A 17,349-nucleotide genomic window follows, 5' to 3' on the forward strand; every position below is an offset into this window, starting at 1 on the left:
TTAAGAGTTCTTCTATAAAACACAATCAGAGAAATGTGAAGGACAGGTTCAAGGTCATATATTAGAACAGCCACTAACTATGGAGGACCTTCACCTCTTCTCTTTAACTACAGCTATTAAAGGGCACTACTGCCAGGTCAAATTCCTTAAACTAATCCTTTCAGAATTTTAGTCCCTTCCTCTAAATCCTGCAGTTAGTCCTCATTGTTTAGATAATTAAATCTGCACTTCAGTATTCAAAATCTCTCAGGATATGGCTTTGACTTCTTTTTTCAGCTTCCTCTCCCAGTACTCAAAATATACTCCAAACAGTTAAGCCAGTCAAAAATCCTATCCATTCTTAAAGTCCAGTATGGCTGTCAATTTATCTCTGAATTTACTCAGAATTCTCTCAACAACATATAATTTTATTTGAAATTCTATGGTACATATTTTTTACTTTTTTTAGCAAACATTTTGATACACCTTGTAATTTATATTTATAATAGTCACTGGATTCAATCATAGAATTCCACATATCCTTCCAACTCAGTTATGTTCAAAATTCAAAATATCCCCTCAAGGAAGTTCTACCTCCTCTTGACTTTCAAGGTCAGCTAAAGGTGTTCTTTCCCATAGTTAGCAGTGCAGGGAACAAGGTTTAAAATTCTGTCTCTCTCACCCACACTATCAAATCAACTTTAGTGAAATTCTCTTTATCTTTTGCTTTTTAAGTGATAGGTAGCTGGGATTGTAAATTGCTCTTTTGTCAAACCTGTAAGGAAGACAAGCTAACTCATATAAAACAGAACTTGAAATAGAGCTTTAAGCTTGAAATCAGCATTGCACATATCTGGCTTTAGCTCTTACAGCACCTAGCTGAGTGGTATACTCTTTAGTCAGTACGTATCTACTTACCTTTGACTCAAGGCTAGAAGTGCAATTTTCCAATTCGATGTGAATAGTTCTGGAAAAAGCAACCAGTTCTATATATTCACAATCTTTATATAATATGGTTTCATTCTTCCATTTAGCAGACAACTTTTACTTGGATGATCTTAAGAAATCTCCTGATTAAAGAGTAGCTGATTCTGGTAAAGACAGTGGATTGAATCCATCTACTCCCACCCCCTTCTAAAACCTTCATGGGAGGTATTTCATAAAATGGCATAAACTCAAAAAGATGCAGAAAAGCAGAGAGCAAGTGACAGGATCAATAAATTTAATAGAACCAAGAACACTGAATCCTAGGCCGACCAACAGTGGAGAATGCAGAGGACCAAACCAATTTACACAGTAAAATAACTCCTTCCTCTAAAACAATAAGGTAATGAGTTGGTGGCAGTGGGTACCTCTGGAAGTAAAGGGAAAATGTGAAAAGGACACCAAAATAAGAAGGGTTAATTGGCAATGTGTTTAACAAGCAGTCAGATCCTCAGATCCTTTCGCTCTAGGCTGGCAACTGACTGTCCTCCACCCTGGCAGAACATTGAAGGTTTATTCTCTGCAGAGGGTGAGACAGAGGAACTAGCCTGGAAGAAAGACACAGAAGAGGGCAGAAGTACTATAATAAAAACAGAAGGATTCAGTTAATGTATGCATACAAGATTCTGAGACCTCTAGCCATTTTCCTTGTTCAACTCCCAGAAAACAAAACAAACAAACAAAAATCCTGCAGCATGCGTTCACTTCAAGAGCAGACTAGAGAATCCTTTTCTTTGAAATCTAACTAGCTCAGATTAAATGACTTAGATATACTTCCCTATAGTGAAACTCAAGACCACAAAGCTCCATCCACACACTTAGTGCTTACCACAAAAATTTTAGGTCCCTACTCTTAAATATGAGTAGAACACCAAAGATTAGCAGAAACATCTCTAAAATGAAAGTTAGAGACCAAAGTAATCAATGGAGAAAAAGGACTATGCAGGAGAGAAGAAAAATTATAATAAGGATAAAGTATTATAGATTAAAAAAAGAACATTCAGAGAACAAAAATAAGCATTTAGAAATTAAAAATAAGATATGAAAAAACTCAATTAAAAAATTTGAAGGTAAAATTGAGAAAGTCTCCCAGAAAGGGGAAAAATCATGTAGGTAAAAATTAAAAGACAACTAAATAATAGGAACTCAAAGAAGCAAAAACAAAGGGGAGGTAAACACCAGTGAAGTAATTCGAGGAAATTTCCCAGAACTGAAATTTTCAAGCTGAAAATTCTACCTGTCTCAGCACAATGGATAAAAATATGCACACCCAAGACACAGCACATAAGACTTTACGATTCTTGGGGCAATAGAAATATCTTACATACTCTTACAGAGAGATGGAGAGAGAAATAAATAAGGTTGCATACAAATAGTCAGGAATTAGAATGACTTTAGGCTTCTCAACAGCATATACCAAGCTGCAAGGGAATGAAGCAATACTATCAAGATCCAGAGGGAAAATATTCCAAAAATAGAATTTATGACCTGCTGAAGAACCAATCAAATGCAAGGAAAGAATGAAGACATTTATAGATATGCACAGTGTCTCAAAACACTTACCTCCTGTGGACCATTTATTAAAATCTTACAGAGGTGCTTCACAAAAATGAGAATAAAACAAAGAAAAAGGAAGACGCTGGATCCAGGAAATGATGGATTCAACAAAGAAGAAAGGTAAAGGAGTCTCCAGGATTATGAGGAGATGATAGGATGACAGCCTTGTAACATACAAGGAAACTGGCCCAGATTACATACAGGTTAGAGGGCCCTGGAAACAACTTCAGGAGGAGGAAACTGAAAAACTACTTAACATGTCTGAACATCTGGCTAAGAGACTAGAAAATTGGCAGTGAGTACAGCACTGAATTAGTGATTGGTACATGGAATATTAAATAAGTGAATAAAACAAGGCAATTATTAATTCAAATAAAAAAATAAAAAGTTGTACAGGAAAGGTTTATTACCAGAGTTTATTATCTAACTCAATTGTGCTTTGAATTTTCATAGTTATCGTAATTTAAACACTGACAATTCATCCAACTGGAACTGGAATATAACTGTATGGGAAGATGGAATGAGGGAAAGAGTACACATATGTGATGGAGGCAAAGGGAGTAAAGATAGCTAAATCTGTATAATCTAGAGTGAGAAGTCAACAAAGAGTTCTAGAATTGGGGGAAATCATGAAGTAATACATAGACATGGAGGTAAAAATCAACTATAAGAGATGAAAGTAAGATGGTGAAATGAATGAGAGGCAGGAAAGACTCAGAGGGTTGCTTCCCATAGCAAAGTCTGAAGGACCATTTGAGAGTATTAACTTTGACAAACATTGTAAAATATCACAAAATAGGAATACTCTTAACAAACATTTAAATAACAGTCCAAAACCTTTAAAATTTGATGTAATTTTCATATTAAAATTCATCTCATTTTTTTGAACAGTGAGAAAATAATCGTGGGGGAGAAAAGCACAAAAGATAAAATGATTTTTGACTCCATTGTTCAGATGATAATTTTAGGAACCTGTAGAAATTTAAGAATCAATAACTAAAATGATTCCATAGTTAATTTAGAATAATAAATGTATAAGCCTTGAAGTTGTTGTATTTTCTGACCCAGAAATTACATTCCTAGGGATTTGTCTAAAGAAAGTAATAATCAGAAATGAACATGAAGATTTATTAGGAAAGATAATAATCACAAAATTATTTATAATAATTTAAAAATAAATAACATTATTTATAATAATTTAGAAAGAAATATTCCCAACAAGAGATAACTTGTTAAATTCACTATGCTATATTCATATGTAGAATATAAATATGATGGAATCTACACAGCCATTAATTAATGTATTTTCAGACAGATTTAGTTATGTGGGAAAATAAACACAGCATAATATTAGGAGAAAAAAAGGAAACAAATTATATGTATAGTTGAACCAAATTATGTAAATACAATATGTACAACTATTTAATGACATGAGCTTGTGTGTACAATGAACACTGTGTGTACAATAAAACAACATGGAATACACCAACATGTTAGCAGTGTGCATCATCGGGCAGAAGAACTATGCTTTTTATTTGCTACCCTATACTTCATCATATCTCAAATTTTCAGCAATAGTCAGGTATTGTTATATTGTTTTTTTAAAATTCCCATTTATTTACCAGTGGGAAGAGGGACGGGGGAGGGGCAACATAGGGGTAGGGAATTAAGAGCTACAAACTATTACATATAAACTAAGCTATGAGAATATATTGTACAGCATAGGAAATATAGCCAATATTTCATAATAACTATAAATGGAGTGTAACCTTTAAAAATTGTAAGTAACTATACTGCACACCTGTAACTTACATAATATTGTACATCAACTATACTTCAATAAGAAATAGAAAATAAAAATTCCTGTTTATCTCTATTCTTTATCCCCATTTTTTCCTTATCGCAGGCAAATATTTTAAAGTATTCCATGTGTATCTCTTGTCCTTGCAAATGTATTATTTAAATGTATTTAAATGTATACTATATTTTTAATTTATCTCAATGTTGCTTTTATTCATTCAGCACTTTGCTGCCATTCGCACATTGAATATATTTGTTTAACTGTAAATCTGTAGTTTGTAAGGTGTGCCTATCACATTTTAACTAAAAGCTCTCCTGGGAATGGACATCCATGTTGCCTCCAACAACCCCAACCCAACACCATCAAAACTAACCCTGCAAAGGACTAGTCTCACTCATGTCCCCTTAGGGACTGATAGGAGAATTGCTTCATCAAGGAGCATAGGGACATTTAACCTAGGTATTACAATATTTCCCTCTAGAATGGTAGTACCTGTCCACATTCTTAGAGGGGTTCTATAAATACCCACCTGCCAACAACTGGCATTATCCAGCTTCGCATTTTTGCCAAACTGGTACAAGTAACATCCCACTGTTGCTTTAATTTGCATTTCTCTGATACTAAATCAGTTTGAGCATCTCTTCTATCTGTATTAGGTTTTAAGACATTCTCTTCTGTATAGTGGTTCTCCATAGCTTTTGCCATTTTTCTATTAGGATTGCTGCCTCACAAGTTGATATACTCCAGTTAAAAATCCCTTGAGAGTTTTAAATATGACTCTAATTATAGTGTCTACCCAGTTCTCTGTGAATTTTGTAAGGCAGAAAAGTTTCCAAATTATTCTTTAGTAATGGCAAATTTTACTCATAATAGTAAACACTGCTAACATTTTTTTTTTTTTTTTGTCTTGTGGTACGTGGGCCTCTCACTGCTGTGGCCTCTCCCGTTGCGGAGCTCAGGCTCCGGACGCGCAGGCTCAGCGGCCATGGCTCACGGTCCCAGCCGCTCCGCGGCATGTGGGATCTTCCCGGACTGGGGCACGAACCCGTGACCCCTGCATCAGCAGGCGGATTCTCAACCACTGCGCCACCAGGGAAGCCCACTGCTAACATTTAATAGTAAACATTGTTAACATTCTTTAGTAATGGCAATTTTTACTCGTAATAGTAAATAAACACTGCTAACATTGCTAACATTTAACATTATAAATTTTACTCATAATAGTAAACATTGCTACCATTTAACATTGCCAGATGCTGAGCTAAGCACTTTATATATAATTTCATTGTTGTTACTTCCATTTTATATATGGGAAACTAACTAGATCAACGTTTCAGGTAAGCAGTAGAGTCAGGGGTAGGATTCACACCTGAGCTCCTAGGTACAGAGGTAACATGTTGATTGCTATCCCACACTGCCTCTTACCCTATGGGATCTGAAGGAACTATGAAAGGACTCTTGCCCAAAGGTATCATCTTCTCTCCACAACTCCTGCCACCAACTTCTCTGTAATTCTCACAATTAAATATTAATTCCTGCATGGGAAATCATTATAATATGCAAAAATTCCCTAACTTAAAAATATGAACCCTTGAATATAGCAATATATTCAAAGATTAATATATATTAGCAAAATTGACATTACGGTTAATAAGTCATGTCAACCCACATTACACAGTACATAAAAAGTGGCTCAGGGGATCTGAGGCAGGTAAACACACTGGGTTCCTCTAACTAACCTCCTTCTCCCCCACCCCTGCAAGTTCAAAGGTTGTCTGTTTTCTCCCCTTCTTTTGGACTCCTTCACTATTCATGAGAGTTGTGCCAACAAGTTGAAAAATGAACATGTGGTTGATCTTTAAAATCACTTAATGAGGTTAATCACATTATTCATAAAGATAAGGAGATACAGGCATTCCTTAAAATCTGATTTGTCGGGGCTTCCCTGGTGGCGCAGCGGTTGAGAGTCCGCCTGCCGATGCAGGGGACGCGGGTTCGGTGTCCCGGTCCGGGAAGATCCCACATGCCGCGGAGCGGCTGGGCCCGTGAGCCGTGGCCGCTGAGCCTGCGCGTCTGGGAGCCTGTGCTCCGCAGCGGGAGAGGCCACAACAGTGAGAGGCCCGCGTATCGCAAAAAAAAAAAAAAAAGAAAAAAAAAATCTGATTTGTCTTAGACAATGATGCAGAAGATGGGAGTCCTAGATAATAAGTTAAAAAATACTTTATAAATTCAGAAAGAAGATAGAGCTTGACAAATGACTCATTCACTTTTGTATTAGAATCACTGTACTATGTGTACATCAGGCAACTGATTGAGTCTCCTTTATGAGCATATGCAAAAATGAAAGGAAACAAAAAGAGAGCAAAAAACCTGGGCAGCCTGAATTAAAATGTGGATTGTGTCAGATAACTGTTGTAAATGAGCTGAGAAACAAATCTCTAACTGTATAAATATTAAGTACTCACTTTACAGAAAATTCACATACACAGATTAGACTATGCAGAAGCCAGAGAAAAAGACACTCAGATTGCTTTGCATAATTTTCTATAACTATCAGGGAAAAGAATTCCTGTTCAAAGTGTACAACTATCCATTTATATTCACCCCTCACTTTTAGAGCAATTTTAAACCATCCTGAAAAGCTACTTGTCAAAATCAGCAAAAATAATCACAGCAAAGCCCTAAAATCTCTTCAAACGCTGCTTCTGTTCTTTCCTTTCTCTCTTCCACTCCTGCAACTCCAATTACATTTATGATAAACTTCTCTTCCTTACATCTCATATTCTAGTCTCTATTTCCATTCTATTCTCTCTGTGCTTCAGGTTGGATATTTTACATTGCCCTATCTTCCAGTTCTTTAATTGTCTAAACAATTGTATCTAATCTACAGGTAAACTCATGTATTGTGTTCTTAGTTTTAGGTATTGCATTATTAAGTTCCAGAATTCTATTTGATTATTTTATATACCTTTCAAATATCCCCTCAAATAGTTCATCTTCCCACCCAGTGCCATAGTCATTGTCCCCAGGTCTGAAAACAACAATAGCAGATTGTAAACTCCTCAAGAACAAGGATCTTATTTACTTAATTTGTCATGTATATTTAGTGCTCACCACAGCATCTGTCACATAACAGGTCCTCAATAAATGCTAAATAATTTAAAGATGAGAGCGATGAATGGACAGACAGAACAAACAAATGAATGAAAGAACTAAAGAACTCATGTTTTTGCCAAAATCTTGGTAATATTATTGGAGCTTCCATTCTAGTGGAGTAAGGAGAGAGGCAACAGAAAATATACATGTAGACAGATAAATAAAATAATTTGAGGAGAACTACTTTAGCTGGGGTAGTCAGGAAGAGCTTTTGAGCTGAGGAAGTAGCATTTGAGCTGTCACATTATGAGAAAGCATTAACCATGTGATGGTCTGAGGAAAAAAAACCCTCAAGCAGAGGAAGGTCTTAAGGAGAAAAAGGGTAAATAAAGTGTGCTTAAGTATTAAAAGAGGCATATGTGGCTATGGCTCAGTGAGTGAGTTAGATACTAGGAGAAAACGAGACTGAAAAGATTGATAAAATGCTCATCATACAGGGTCTCAGTGGTTGTGATCTCACAGGAGTTTGGATGTTATTCTAATTGAAATGAAAAACCACTGAAACTTTAAGCAAAATAGTGATATATCTGATTTACACTTAAAAAAATCACTCTGGCATCTGTATGAATAATGGATCATAGCAGGGCAATGACAGAAGTAAGCAGACCAGTTGGGGGTTGATGGATTATTCCAGGTAAGAGATGATTATGGTCTGGTGGTAGCAGCAGAGGCAGTTAGAAATGCTTGGATTTGGAATATATTCTGGAGATAGAATAGACAAGATCATGTTAATGGGCTGGATAGAGTAGGTGAGGGAGAGGAGTGTAAAGAATTTGGATTTTAGCCTGTAGGCAATGGGGACTCATTTAAAGTTTTGAAGTGAGTGACACAATTACAGTAGAATATATTTGAACAATGATTTGAGGCAGTAGCAAAATAAATTCTTTGAGAAACAAAATGGAAAATAGAGGCAAATTTGGAGGTATCAGTAATACTCTAGGCTTGAAGTGACAGGCATCTGAATTAAGGCGATGACAAAGGGAATGGCAAAAAGTGATGGATATAAAGGCCACAATCAAGTTTGTAGAGATTTAATTTGCAGTGCCTTTGGGCACTAGAATTTAGCAGAGAAATATAGGCTAGAAATATTTGGGAGTTAATCAGAATAGAGCTAGTAATGAAAGCCATGTGAGTGACTGAGATCACCCAGGAAAAGTCTGTAGACTGAAAATGGAGACTAGAATAGGAACTAGCAAAAGAGACTAAGAGTGTCCAGAAGCAAAGGAGAAAACCTAGGAAAGTGTGGCATCATGAATGCTGGTATAAGCATTTCAAGAAGAAATGTTTATACCTGTCAAATAAGGACTGAGAAGTGTCTGTTGGGTTTGGTAAAACTGGAGATCATGGGTGACCTTGATCAGAGCTGTACCCATTTAGAGGTGGAAAAAGAAGTAAGATGCTAGGTATATGAGGCATCTGAGATGTGAAGAAGTACTATGAATACAGATAACACTTCTGAAATTTTTGGTTTTGAAGCAAAGAATAAAGAGAAGTGGCTAGAGAAATAACTAGACTAGAGGGAGGGAATCTTTAGGATGGGAGAGATGGTGGCATGTTTCAACAGTGATGTGAAGGAGGCCATAAAGAGAGAGAGGAGGAAGATACTGGAGGGGGAGGGTTGATTGCAAGGTCTCTAAGAAGGCAGATGCTAATGGGATCTAGAGCACAGAGAGTGGATTAGCCATAGACAGGATGAAGGACACTTCTCCCCATCACAGCAAGCAAGGATAGGTGTAAGTGAGCATCAGTTAGGAGTGGTGCTCAGAGGTGGAGGGATTCCCAGGATGATGATTTCTATTTTTTCTGTGAAGGAAGAAACAAGTCATCCTCTCACTGTGAGGAGAAAATATGAAGGGATTTGAAATTTAAGGAGCGGAGAAGGAATAAAATGACCATTATAGAGAATGGGTAGATTATTTTTCTGATGAAATGTAAGATTGCCAGGTCATGTGAGGAACTTGCTGAAGTTGAATAAAATAATTTCTGCATTTTTTTGTTTAAACATATATGATAACATACAGGTTAATTCACAATCAACATCATGGCAATCCTAAAACTTTACTTAACCTTTTCTACAAAGAATCTCTACATGCTTGAAACCAGAACTCACTTCAAATTTTAGAAGCAGCTTACAAAAGCTCTTTTGCCAAAGCTCCAGTCTCCCATTTCCAAAGTTCTCTTTCTTTCACCCTCATAAATTTAATTTCATTATTTATCTACACATTGTTTTTGCAGAAATAAAATTTAGTCTGATGGTAGTGAATAGATGTGAGCATAGATACGTTGGCCACAGAACAAACTGCTGGGAGAAGAGTCCTATCAGAAGGGCATGGAAAGCAATCATGTCCATTAGATAGACTTAAATAAATGACACCAAATTATCTAGAAATCAAATATAATTTGTCAGAATTATATAAGCATTACATTTTCATTTTAATCATTACTATTTCCCTGGCACATATTAGATGCTTAATAATGCTTAATAAAAGAAGGAATTAGCATTTTAGGGATTTCTAAGCATTTGGTACATATTGATAAGCCATAAAATAATCAAATACAAATAAGTCTGAAAGAAAATGTGAAACCTATACAGTTAGTGAAGAGTACACCTGCTAACAGTTCATATCACAGCAATGGTATTAACAATGTCCAGAGACAATTTTGATGAAGAACACGGGAGGGAAAAATGATAATAGAGGAGTTCACTTCTGTCACAGAAGTAGGGTGATTTTCTTTTTTCTACCATGATTGTAAAATAAAAAAAAATTCTAATAATTACACTATTCTAGCTAATTTAGCATTGCCATACTAATCATAACATTTGACCCCAATTCTAATAAAATATAATACAGTTAATAGAAAAGAATAAAAATAACAAAACCTTTCTTTAATATTTAGAACACATTCAGGATTTGACAATGATAAGGGCTAAACAATTGTAATTTGAAGCCTTGGGATAATTTATTTACTACTCTGCAAATTAATTTCCTAATTGGTAAAAAAGAAGAGGTTAGATTAGATAATCTCTAAAGGAAGTTTCCACTCACATTTCTGATGGAAATGCACCTGATCAGGTACCGATGGAGACTATCAGGTACTGTATAGTACTGAACAATGTCGATTTTAATAAAAGTAAACTTCTTGACAGAACAATTTCCTTTTAGGTATAGCTTACTTACTCTTTCAGTGAGCTCAACGAGCTGATATAACTTTTGTAATTAATTTTAAACATACTTTCATATCCACTAGAGGTTTAATATTTTTCATAAAACTGTATCATCAATGTATCTGAGTTTTTCTAAAAATTGACTGTATAATCATTATATCATGGCATTGTTTATTTTCCTGCTTTAGATGCCTATATTTTGAGAAATAGTATAAATTCTTACCTCTAAGAGATAAGGCTCCATTTGGTCCAGGGTTTTTCCAAGATGCTTATCTGGATCTAAACCTGCCAAGAAAGGTTAAATTTTTTTTTAGATAATGATTAAAATGGAGGTTTAAAGACACGTTTCCCTTCCTTTGGCTCCTCCTTGCCTAGGAAACCAGTGTATGTGTATTTTAAGGCAAAATGTACCTTACTAGTATTTACTTTTCTATTCCCCTTGGGTAACTGGTTTTCTTGCTCCTGAAAAATAAGTTTCATTCCAATTCATTTCAATTGCACTTCATCAACTACCAGACGCATTGTTTCAATCCCTTTTTCATTTTTCAGGAACTGTATAATTAGGATGGAAAAAAGAAGTATCATTTCAAAGATATGAAATTTAAATCCTTGGTATTTTTATTATTATTATTATTTTTTACTCATGGACAACAGCAAGAATTTTCCGACATTTCTATTTTATCTGTTTCAAACTTCTTATTTGGAGAATAAAAGTAGAAAATAAAAGAGTGGTAAACTGTATGCCTATATAATTAATTCACTTAGTAGCATATGGACACAAATAATTGTATTACCAAATTAAATGACAGCTCATTTCAACGACCACTTGTGTGACAGCGTTTTCCAAGAAAAAATAGAAACACTCTGAAAAATCATTATAGTACCAATAGCATTTGCATAATCTCTGATAAAGATGTTCAACTGATATAATAGCAGAGTTTATGTGGGTGATGGGGTATCAGGTAGACTACTGTGGACAACAGGAACTCTTCCCACATTCCAAAACTAACCTGCCAGGAAAAAAGTCACATGCCACAAGTCAGCTATGAAAGGAATGAATTCATTTTAGATATTTACATCCATAATACATGTATTAGCTTAGGTTCATTTAAATAGGCTATTTTTATTTATTATTGGTTTAAACCAATCAGTTTATTAATTATACAAACTGAGTAATATTTTTCTTTTTCTAGTCAAATGCCTTCTTTGTAACATGGTATTTCTTATAATCACATACAGAATAATAAAAAGGGAAGTCAGATAAAGATGAAGGATTCTTCTCCTACTGATATTAAATTACATTAATCCCAAAGGAAACAACTCAGACTACTAGCACTAGATGGATTATTTGACTCCTTTCACAGCAATCTTATTCTCAAGATGCATTCATTAAAAATCAAAATTTCAATTGGCTAGGTAAACACTTGATGACATAATTGTTGACTTTGTCCAGTTCCTTTATTCCTGTCAACCCTTGCAACCTTTGCAATTCAATGTTTAAAATGAGTAAGTAAATAAAATATTTGAGACAAGCACCTATGTAATCATCACCCAGATTTAATAAGCATTAACATCTTGCCCTATTTCCTCCACAACTTTTCTTTAAACACCACCAACATAATAGAATCTCATAGTATATCTACCCTTAATCAATCTATTTTCCTTAGCCTTCAGTCTTTTGAAGTTGGTATGTTATTTCCCAACTATGCTTTTATAATTTTATTACAAATGTACATATCCAAAACAATATTTGTTATTGTTCATGTATATCAAATTTTAACACGAATGATAACTTTTTACTTGTTTTTTTCAATTCACATTGTTAATGAGGTTTACTTAGAGTAATTACTATGGCTCTGGTCCATCCATTTTTACTGCTGTATTGTATTCCATTGTATGGATATATCAGAATTTACTTATCCATCTTCCAATAGATGCACAGTTGGGCACTGACTTATTTCTAATGTCTGTTTTGCCACTAGTAAGTACTTTCTATGCTGCAGTAAATATGCTTTTATGTGAAATTACTATTGCAATATATAGAGGAGAAAAAATATATTTAATTGCTGTTTTATATATACATATAATCTTCAAGTCCATTATATATTGCCAAATTGCTCTCCAAAGCAGTATTGTCATCAAGGAAATAGAATTCTTATTTCCCATAAGGTGAAAATAATTAATGTTGCCAGATTTTTCATCTTTGCCAATCTGAGTTATATAGACATATAAAAAATGTTTTGGATACTTGTTTTAATTTTCATCTTCTGATTACTATTAAAAGTAAACACTTTTTCATATTTCATTGCCCATTCATTCAGGGTTTCACTTCTGTGAATTGCTTATTAAAATCATTTGCCTATTTTTAATGCTGTGTTTTGATGATTCATAGCTCTTGATATATTCCTAATGCTAATCCTTCATCATTATGGGCACGGTAAATATCTTCCTAATCAGTGGCTTGTCATTACACTTTTTTTTATTGAGGGAGGGTCTCTTGATAAACATAAACTTTTTAACCTTACAGTAGTCAAAAGAATTGTTATTTAAAAATGTTTTTCCTTTGTATTTTAATAAACGAAGCCCATGGTCATAATGTTAATCTCTTATATTTTCATTTCAAAGTTTTAAAATTTTGCTATTCACATTTAGATATTCAATCCATGTAGAATTTACTTTCAGTTATCACAGATGTAGTGTTATAACTGTATCTCTTATTTACGGGTAGGTACTGTTTATGGAATCCCTTCCTTATTGATGTATATGTCACCTCTGCCAAACAACATTTCCATACATATGGAAATCTGTGTCATGTTGCCTACAACTTACTTTAAAATATTTCAGCATAACCAGTGACATATACAAGTGTCTGTTTTAATCTACACTCCGAGATGGTTATTTGGCAATTAAAGGACTCTAATCAGAACCCATAACTCCAATGGCTATAACTTCTAGTGGTACAATTATCTTTATCTTAGACCAGTAAGAGAAAGTTTGCTAATTAACATGTCTGTTAGGGCTTCCCTGGTGGTGCAGTGGTTGCGAGTCCGCCTGCCGATGCAGGGGACGCGGGTTCGTGCCCCGGTCCAGGAGGACCCCACATGCCGTGGAGAGGCTGGGCCCGTGAGCCATGGCCGCTGAGCCTGCGCGTCCGGAGCCTGTGCTCTGCAACGGGAGAGACCACAACAGTGAGAGGCCCGCGTAACGCAAAAAAAAAAAAAAAAAAAAAAAGTCTGTTAGAAATGACTTTTCCTTGTGAAATTTATTTAAAATATATATAGATTATGTAGTACTATGTGCAAGGCACTGTTATAAGTGCTCTGCAAATATTAACTGAATTCTCATAATAATCCAATGAGTGGTATTATAATTATCCCTATTTAATATATGAGAAAATTGAGGCACAGAGAAGTTTAGCGACTCTCTAAGATCACCCACTACCAAGAGATAAAAATGAAAATTCAAACCTAGGCAGTCTGGCTACACAGTCCAGGCTTTCAACTGCCAGACTATGTTGCTTCTCTATGATGGATTAAGGATGTTTCCATCTATACTTAATTTGCTAAGATTTCTTCGCTGTTCTCATGATCATACTTGCTAATTCTGCTGTTTTATAACATGAACAGACACCAAATTTTATACATACTTTGTCTATATCTACTGAGATGTGTTCTCTAACATCTTCACCAATACTAGATATTATTAAATTTAAAACTTTTGATAGGAAAAAATGATATTTATCTCCTTGGTATTTTTATTTGCATATCTTTACTCTTGTATGATTGAGGTGGAACATATTCTTCAGAAATTTGTTGCCAGATTTGTAGCTTTTTTTTTTTAAACTGTGAAAATGACTATTTTTCTAATAGACCACTCATCTTCTTTTCTTAATAATACTGAAACTTCTAAATCAAGGCCATTTATTTTATGAATTCACATAAGGCAGAATACTTTATTGGTGATTAGTCTTTTATTTTTGATGGATCTTGTCATGTATCTGGCAACTTGGGGAGTCTCATCAAGGTGCCAGCTTTTTGTTGTTTTCAATATTTTCTCCACTTTTCAATTTCATAAATTTTACTCTTACTTTTGTCACACTTCCTTACTTCTGCTTTCTTTGTGTTCATTCAATAGCTTATTTATTTCTAGCTTCTTGATTTGAATGCTTGACTCATTTATATTTACACATTTTTTACTTTTTCTTTTGGTCCAAATTATTTAATTTATTTTTTAACATCTTTATTGGAGTATAATTGCTTTACAATGGTGTGTTAGTTTCTGCTTTATAACAAAGTGAATCAGTTATACATATACAAATGTTCCCATATCTCTTCCCTCTTGCGTCTCCCTCCCACCCTCCCTATCCCACCCCTCTAGGTGGTCACAAAGCTCCAAGCTGATCTCCCTGTGCTATGCAGCTGCTTCCCACTAGCTATCTATTTTACGTTTGGTAGTGTATATATGTCCATGGCACTCTCTCACTTTGTCACAACTTACCCTTCCCTCTCCCCATATCCTCAAGTCCATTTTCTAGTAGGTCTGTGTCTTTATTCCCATCTTACCCCTAGGTTCTTCATGACATTTTTCTTTTTCTTAGATTCCATATATACACATTTCTTACTTTTTAAATAGAAAGATTTTAAGTACCAATTTACCTGCATCCCAGAAGATTTGAAAGTGACACATCTATTGTCATTCTGTTTTTAATATCTTGTCATTTTTATTGTTATTTAAGATTACTCTTGTAAGTGTCAAAACATGTTTGTTTACTTTCACTATTTTGTTGTCTTCTAATTTAATTGCTTATGGTCAAGACTGTAGACTTTATATGATAATTCTTCAAAATTTGGTGAAGCTTGTTTGTGACTTATAGATGATTAAATTTTATAAATGCCCCATTTGTGCTTGGAAAGTGGATCTGCTGAAAACAAAGTAAGATTTTATACCTAAACATAAAAAATCATGATCTTGTTAATTCTGCTGTTCATATCTTCTATGACCTTACTAATATTTGGTTTCCATGAACCATCAGTTTCAAATAAAGTGGTGGTTAAAACCTCCCATTATGATTTTGGTTTTAATAATTTCTTATAATTGAAAGTTTTGTTTTATACATTTGAGAGGTGTGTTGTTATGGACACAAATTCATAATTTCTAAAACTTCTTGGGAGGATTATTCCTTTATCAAGTACTGAGTGGGAGCCTGAGACGTTGTGCCGTTGTCTGAAGATTCTTCAATCACTATGTCAAGTGACACAGATGTTTCTCTTTCTTCATATGATGAAGATCAGGGATCTAAACTTATCCGAAAAGCTTGAGAGGCACCATTTGTCCCCATTCGAATGGCAGGTTTTGCAGCAGTCATTGCATATGGATTATATAAATTGAAGAGCAGGGGCAATACTAAAGTGTCTGTTCACCTGATCCACATAAGCGTGGTAGCCCAAGTCTTTGTTGTGGGAGCAATGACTCTTGGTGTGGGCTATTCCATGTATCAAGAATTCTCGGCAAAACCTAAACCTTAGAAGAGGAGATGCTGTCTTGGTCTTGGTGGTGCTTGCTTTAGTTAGACATCTCATATTGAGGTTACATGTTTATGTTGAAAATAAATTCTGTGGGTCGGACTATAATATGGTAATTTGAATATTGGCTTCCTTTCTTGCAGGCTTGATTTGCCTAGTGACTAGTGTACTAGCTAGGTCATTCAGGGGAGTCAGATTAGCACAAAAACATGTCACTTTTAAATGCACTTGATAGTGGTACAATGTCCACCTTCTTAAACTCTTCTGATAAAATTAGTTGTAAAGAGGAAAACATGCCAAACCTGAAGATGCTCCCAGTTGTTGCAGAATATCATATGCTTTTGATGTAATGTAGGAATCCTATTTACCTCAGTTAATTTAACTCTTTCTGACTGCCTTGTGGACTGAGTACTGTTTTTAAGGTCTCGCTGGCTCTTGAAGAACCCTTTCAGAACAGTGCACAGAATACAACATTATAAACCTCCCAGCAACTATGTGTGTGTTTTTAAACCAAACCTAAAGAGCTGGTAACAGCTGCTTTGAAGTAGTATCTGTTTTAGAATCATAGTTGTAAACATGAGAATAACTTAACTGTAGATCCCCGTTTAGCTGTTTTGTAATTGCAGAATTATAGTTTGCTGCTGTTATATTAGAATAATTTTTAAATGGCATTTTGAAATAGAAGTGTGTATTTTAAGTGCTAATGCAAAGGTAAATGAAAAATACTTTTTAAATGTGTGCAGTCTGCTTATTTTCTCTGAAAGAATCATAAATGTTAAACTAAATAAATTGCCTATAATGGAAGTGGAAAAAAAAAGTAGTGAGCTTTTCATCTCCACATATGACTTTTATCATATATTCTATTTATCAACATTACAACACCAGCATTCTTTTGTTAACATTTTCCTGATATACATATAACTGGGTTTTGAAAATTTTTATCCTATCTTATAAATACAAATTCAAAGAATTGATTTTAAATATTTTATATTTTTTATATTTTACAATTTTATTTTGTCTGGACCTGTTTCCATCACCTTATTATGCACTTTTTGTTACATTAAACTTTATATATAGATTTTTTCCTTTGCCACTTTCTGCCTCATACTGGATCAAAAAGGATATTTTGTCTGTTTGTTTTCTCTGCTGATTAGAAAGCTGTAGACTATATATGACAATCCCAA

The 17,349-nt window shown here is 34.5% G+C and overlaps 1 protein-coding gene and 1 pseudogene across 4 annotated transcripts in view; one reads left to right on the top strand and one right to left on the bottom strand.

Annotated features, from left to right (window-relative positions):
* The window catches only part of DPH6 (diphthamine biosynthesis 6), a 346,492-nt gene that overhangs the window by 195,685 nt on the left and 133,458 nt on the right, over positions 1-17,349 (bottom strand). For all 4 annotated transcript variants that reach the window (XM_067028913.1, XM_067028915.1, XM_067028914.1 and 1 more), the window contains exon 6: positions 10,867-10,928. In XM_067028913.1, the coding sequence (XP_066885014.1) occupies positions 10,867-10,928 (62 nt within the window). The remainder of the gene's footprint in view (positions 1-10,866; positions 10,929-17,349) is intronic.
* On the top strand, positions 15,844-16,267 carry LOC131752208 (HIG1 domain family member 1A, mitochondrial pseudogene; annotated as a pseudogene).

Source organism: Kogia breviceps, chromosome 3, assembly GCF_026419965.1.
Source record: "Kogia breviceps isolate mKogBre1 chromosome 3, mKogBre1 haplotype 1, whole genome shotgun sequence".
Lineage (NCBI taxonomy): Eukaryota > Metazoa > Chordata > Mammalia > Artiodactyla > Physeteridae > Kogia > Kogia breviceps.